Source organism: Ictidomys tridecemlineatus, chromosome 4 (genome assembly GCF_052094955.1).
Source record: "Ictidomys tridecemlineatus isolate mIctTri1 chromosome 4, mIctTri1.hap1, whole genome shotgun sequence".
In the NCBI taxonomy this organism is placed as follows: domain Eukaryota; kingdom Metazoa; phylum Chordata; class Mammalia; order Rodentia; family Sciuridae; genus Ictidomys; species Ictidomys tridecemlineatus.
In genome coordinates, this window is record NC_135480.1 from 14710659 (window position 1) to 14717069 (window position 6411).

The 6411-nt window shown below is 45.2% G+C and overlaps 1 protein-coding gene across 5 annotated transcripts; it reads left to right on the forward strand.

Moving 5' to 3' along the window:
* Positions 1-1004: 1004 nt before the first annotated feature.
* Positions 1005-3948, forward strand: Timm10 (translocase of inner mitochondrial membrane 10). Of its 5 annotated transcripts, none has more exons than XM_013361264.4 (3): positions 1005-1135; positions 1622-1737; positions 3513-3948. In XM_013361264.4, the coding sequence occupies exons 2-3, from the start codon at positions 1667-1669 to the stop codon at positions 3712-3714; spliced, it is 273 nt and encodes a 90-aa protein (XP_013216718.1). In that variant the 5' UTR covers positions 1005-1135; positions 1622-1666; the 3' UTR covers positions 3715-3948. The 5 variants fall into 5 exon arrangements, with proteins under 5 accessions (XP_013216718.1, XP_005331646.1, XP_077902124.1 ...); XM_005331589.5 differs by having other exon boundaries at positions 1050-1199; XM_078045998.1 differs by having other exon boundaries at positions 1077-1163.
* The last annotated feature ends 2463 nt before the right edge of the window (positions 3949-6411 follow it).

The window sequence follows — 6411 nt, forward strand, 5'->3', positions numbered from 1 at the left end:
AAATGTAGTCTTGCGTCTGTCCTAAATTTTCATCTTGTAAATGAATTTATGGCTCAGGGCGTCTAATAGAAGTTGAATAAAACAGATTTCATACTTGTCTCCTCTTTTGCAATAGAAACCGTATCTTGCTTATCTTTGCAGCACCTGGCACAATGTGTGTGGAAAGCAGGAATGTTCAGGAACACACAGCCAATGGAGCATTGGTTCTCAAATTTGTTTGCACATAGAAATCACTTGGATTTTTTTTTTTTTTTGGTGGTCGTGGTGGGTGTGCTGGTGATTGAACCCGGAGTGCTTTTACCACTGAGCTACTTCTCCAGCTTTTAGTTATTTATATTTATTTTGAGACAGGGTCTCATCAAGTTGCTGAAGGAATCGCTAATTTGCTGGCCTCCCTTGTGATCCTCCAGCTCAGCCTCCCGAGTCTGGAGAATTTGAAAATTTGCTGAAACCTCAGAGATTCTTATTTAATTGGAACTTGTGGGGCGGGATCTGCATCTCAGTTAGTTTTTCTTCCACACTGGGGGGCTTTGCCACGTTGCTACATTCCCAGCCCCACCCCCTTTTTTTCTTTTAACTTTTTTACTTTTGAGACAGGATCTTGCTAAGTTCTGCAGGCCCGCCTAGAACTTGCGGTCTCCCAGCCTCAGCCTCTAGAGCTGTTAGGGTTACCGGCGGGCGCCGCAGTGCCCAGATGGGAATCGAGTTTTGTTTTTTTTTTTTAAGAGTCCCAGGGAGTTTCAAGGTGCTACAGAAACAAAGGGCCGCAGTTTGGGGGTGTTCTTTCACCTTCACACATGACTTACGCGCAGGTGGGTGTGAAGGTCGCTGACTTGAGTCGCCAGCCCCTTTCCTACACCAAACACACTCAAACTTCCCGGGGATGACCCTACGAGTCTTGAAGTCTCGTCACGCTGCAGGCGCTCTGCACACCCCACACCCCTCTATGGTACGTAGGCGTCCCCTCTAGCATTTGAAAGTCGCCGTCCCCCTCGGCCAGCCGGCAGCTCCCTCTCTATGGTAGAGGATTTCCCAGCAGCGCCTCAGTGGTATTTCTTTCCGGATCAAAGAGGAGGCGGGACTTCTCTCCCGGAAGTGGTCCACGTGCTTCCGCCGTGATCTATTTGGGCACCCGGCAAGTTTCTAGTGTTTGCTTAAATTGGGTACGCGGTGGGCACTGTGTCTCGCACCAATCTGTGGTGAGTGAGTCGTGGCCTTTGACCTCATGGTTACTGAGGTAATGGCATCGCCATTTCGGAGATGCAGCCGTTGGACCGGGGTCCGCAGCACCTCATTTTCAGCGTCGAGTCCAATTTCCAGGGCCCTAGAGGTTGGGTCCCGCGGTTTTTGTGTTCTCCGGTGTCGCGATCTTCTCCCGGATAAGGGTGACCTCAGGGACAGGGTTCAGGGTTCGGGGGCTCGTTTTCCAGGACCTTCAATGACATCCTGAATGACCTTGGGCTAGGCACTGACCCTTTTAGGGCTTTTCCCCCCACTTCTGGGAGAGGGATGGTTAAAGCTCGTTGGCTCCTGTCGGTCCCACGCCCTGTGATTCCTTGGAGTCCCTGGGAGGGAGGATGAACGGGAGGGGGTCGGTGCTGAATCTGATGGCTGCTCCTAGGACTAGAAGACCAGGAGGAGGTTCCCTGCACGGTGCTGGGCCGAGATGGATCCGCTTAGGGCCCAACAGCTGGCAGCTGAGCTGGAGGTGGAGATGATGGCGGACATGTACAACAGGTAAGGAGAGCCTCTCTGCCTAACCTGTGTTGGAAAATTAGCCCTGATCACCCTTCGCGAAGGCAGAAATGGATGTCTTCTAACAGATGCGTTTCTCACTGTGGGGAACCTTGAGGCCTGCCTTCCCCATCCCCACCCCATATTTAGTACTAATGTAGATGCAATATAGAGTCACTAGAAGGACTTGGGAGTTTGCTTGGGATGGAACTGGATTGAAGGAGCAAGAGTAAGAATAGAAGCTCTAAGAGTCTCTGGTTAGTTTTCAAGAACAGTTGAGGCCGGTGTGGTGGCACACACCTGTGATCCCAGTAGCTCAGGAGGCTGAGGCAGAAGGATTGCAAGTTCAAAGCCAGCCTCAACAACTTAGCAAGGCCCTATCTCTAAATAAAATATAAAAAAGGGCTGGGGATATGGCTCAGTGGTTAAGCTCCTCTGGGTTCAATCCCTGGTACCAAAAAAAAAAAAAAAAAAAGAACAGTTAAACATTTGTCTTTTGACAAATAGTTCCTTTAGTAGTTAATATTTACTCTGTCAGGCATTTGTCAAGCTTTTTATATGCATTATCTTTTTTTTTTTTTCCCCCTTTGGTGGTACCAGGGATTGAACACAAAGGCACTTTAACACTGAACTACATCCCTAGCCCTTTTTATATTTTATTTTGGGCCAGAGTCTAGGTTGCCTAGGATAGCCTTGAAATTGAGATCCTCCTGCAGCCTCTTGCCTCACTGGGATTATCGCATACTCTACTGCACCCAGCTGCATTATCTTTTTTTAATTCTTAAAATAATCCAGTGGGTTAATTTTATTAGTCCCATTTTAAGAAGAGGAAATTGAGCCTTCTACAGGTTAAAAACTTCATCAGGGCCCACGCAAGTCAGTAGCAATGTCAGGTCTAGTACATCAGTATGACTCCACAACTGGTGCTTTCAGTGATTTGGCAAATCTGGGAATAGTCCTGGCTCCACCAGGGATTATACTATTTGATAAACATTTCCTCATCTTTAAAATAGACATATACTAGTACCCACATCATAGAGACATTAAAAACATTAAATACAAAGGGCCTTTGCATCAAGCCCAAACAGGAAACAATCACATATTTGCTACTTTTATCAGCTCAAGTTCTGTGAATTGTTTGGTCTTGGAAGTTATAAATTAGAATGATTTTGGGGGTAGGTACCAGGGATTAAACCCAGGGATGCTTAACCACTGAGCCCCATCCCTAACTTTTTTTTTTTTTTTTTTTTTTGAGACATGTCTTGCTAAGTTGTTTAGGGCCTCGATAAGTTGCTGAGGCTGACTTTGAACTAGTGATTCTCTTGCCTCAGCCTCCCCAGCTACTGGGATTACAGGTGTGTGCCACCACATCCAGCAGAATGATTTTTAGATGTAGACTGTGAAGTCAGACTGCCTAGTTCTATGTGATCCTCAACAAATTACTGAGTCTCTCTGTGCCTTAATTTCCTCATCTGTAATATGAGGATAATGATGTGCCTATCCCACAGAAGTATCAGAAGGATTGCATAAAAAGAATCTATGTAAAGCTCTTAGCATGAGGCTTGTTATACATCCAGCATTCAACAAATAGTCATTGTGTCTGGGCTCAAAGGAGGTTCCTACTCTCTGAAAACCCTCCAAGATGTTTGAAGTGCAAAATGAGGATTCACACTGTTTTCTTGGAGGAGATGAAATCAGTATACAGGGTTGGAATGAATGTGGGTTCCTGGGATGTCACAGGATGCTTCTTGCTGGACTTTATCCTTCTCTCTCCTCAGAATGACCAGTGCCTGCCACCGGAAGTGCGTGCCTCCCCACTATAAGGAAGCAGAACTGTCCAAGGGCGAGTCTGTATGCCTGGATCGATGTGTCTCCAAGTACCTGGATATCCATGAACGGATGGGCAAAAAGTTGACAGAGTTGTCTATGCAGGATGAAGAGCTGATGAAGAGAGTGCAGCAGAGCTCTGGTCCTGCATGAGGTCCTCAGACAATATACACCTGGGGTGCACCTTGCTCCTCCCATTTGTTTAATAAAAATGCCCCCTATTGGGTGTCGTGTGAAGACTGCCAGGCCTAGGCTCTCTGTGGAGCATCTCCAGGAGCCCTGGGTGTGGTAGAACTGTCTTGTGGAAGGGATAGTTGTCACACTGGTATGTGACTTGTGTATGTGTATATATATATATGTATATTAAAGCAAGTTTGTTGACACCTACTATGTTTAAAGCAGTGTGCTTAGTGTTTGGAAATTAAAAAAAAATCAAACACAGCCTCTACCAGCAGAGGGAGTCCAAGATAGTGTTTTAAGAGTATGAACAGTTAAAGGCTGGGGATATAGCTCAGTTGGTAGAGTGCCTGCCCTGCATGCACAACACACAAAAAGTATGAACAGTTAAGATAGCTTAGATTTGCACCTGGGATCTGTCTCTGGCTGTGTGACCCTGAATGTGATATTTCTCTGGGCTTTAGCTTTCCCACCTGTAAAATGGGGATGATCAGAGAGCTATTGTGGAGATTAAGCGAGTTTATATGAGAAAAACATATTAAATGCTTTGCTGACAGTAGCATAATGACTCGGGTGTAGGAAGCACTAACTAAATATTTTTTAAAAATTTGAAATTAAGGGGAGACAAGCAGGCATTTCCACAAATGATAGAAAGAAAAGATGTAAAGGAGAGTGTGAAAAGTAGATGGGATTTGATAGAGGGCAATGTCAAGTTGTTGAGGGACCCAGCTTCATGGTAATCCAGGCAGAGACTGAGTAACAGCCACTGTCATTCAGTGTTCACCTGAGTCAGACTCTGCTCCTCACCCTTCATACAATATCCGAGCTAATCCACCTGTCTAGGCTAAAGGTCCTATTGGGAAATGGAGGTTCAGAGAGGTGGCTGCTTGCAGGTCATGCAGGTGGAGCAATATTGTGGAGGCCAGGGTTTATGCTTCATGTGCTGTCTTACTTGGTGGAGTATAGCAAGCTTACATCCTGTCTGAGGAGTCCCCTTAGAGGACTGTACAGCATTTAGACATGTGCGTTGTGCCAGGTGGGATTTTGGTTGACCCCGTGGCACCTGTAGCAGTACCATCAGAGTGGGTCTTCATGGTGGAGATGTCTGGGATGGAGGTAGGTTATTGGAGATGGAGTAAAGGAGAGAATAGAGGCAGTGATTTTGGGCTCACAAGTGCAGGTTCAGGCCAGACTGACTGGGTTTGAGTCCTGACAGATTTTCTAGCTGTATGATCTTGGGTGGGCAATTAACTGCCTCATTTAACCCCCTAATAAAAGTATTGAGATGCCTAACTGGGTGGTCATCAAATTTAACCATTAATAACTAAAACACTTTGAAAAGTGCCTACCTTATACTAACCCATTTTGTCTCATTGTCCCCAATGTGAAACTTAAAAAAACAAACTAACAAATATTAGACTATTTTAATGTACTGTGTTGAAATATTTTGTGTAAAATTGAAAATTTGGGACTTAGTGGTTTATGTATTCAATAGTAGCTCTTTTCATTGCTAAGTTTGGCAGGAGGTGGAGACCCCAGATGGACCCCTGTAAAACTCAAAACCATTGTCTTGCCTTAGGCATAGGCAGAATGTTAAGGCTCCTTTCCAGGTACTGCAGTACAGTTTGGGCCAACAGGTGGCACTGTCTGCTCACAGGTCTGCCTGCCTTGGACAGTTCCACAAATGTTTATCACTTGTTCTCTGCTAGTGTCATACTTGGAAGAAAGGGACTGTGCTGAGACAAAACTGTACCTGATCTCAAGTTTATCCAGGAATGGCAAGAATTTTCCATGCATAGCTGGAACAGATAGAAGTGTGGAAAAGAGGTTTCCACTCAGTAATAATACTTGTGAAGGCTTTGAAAAAGCAGAAATGGGGAGTACTTGTACTGAGGAAGCAAGCCACAGCAAGGCTGGGATGTTGAGTGTGAAGAGAGATGGAGCTGAGAGACAGGCCTTGACGGCTGGGAGGTACAGTTCCCAAAGAGCCTAACTGTGTTAAAGGGAATTTGGATTTTTTCCTACTAAGAGCATCATCGAACAGTTGAAGGAATTAAACCCTTCAGTGACAATGACATCTGCATTTTAGAGGCTCACTCTCACTATCAGCCAGGTAGATAAGTGGTAGGTGATGGTAGGTAATGGATTAAAGGGAGAATGGCAAGGAGGCAGTGAGGAGGGAAGGGATGATGGAAGAATGGCTTAGTTTATTGAGTTGCAATAGCACACTAAGCTCTGTGCTAAGTCCTTAAGTACATAATTCCAATTAATCTTAACCACAGCTGTGTGAGGTAGGTGTGAGTATTCTCATTTTACAGATAAAGAAGCTGAGAATCAAGGGTTAGTAACTTGCCTAAGTCATGCAGCAAGCAGGTAGCAGAGCTGGGATTCCAATTTAGACACCAGAGGCCACTTTAACCACTACCTTAGGATTGAGGGCAATGGTCCCTAGTGGGAAATGTCTGCAGTTTCACATTTTGTTTAACAATATTTGTTATTGGCCTGCTACATGCAGGATGCTATGGCAAAATGTCCAAAGTGAGTTAGCTAGACCCTGCCCCCAGTGTGCAAGAGTGCTGGCTGGGGTGGAGAAAAGGAGAAATAGAGTTTGTACTTAAAGGGAGTAAGAAAAATGGATTAGGCCTTTTCTGCTTAGGAAAAAGTAATAAACTC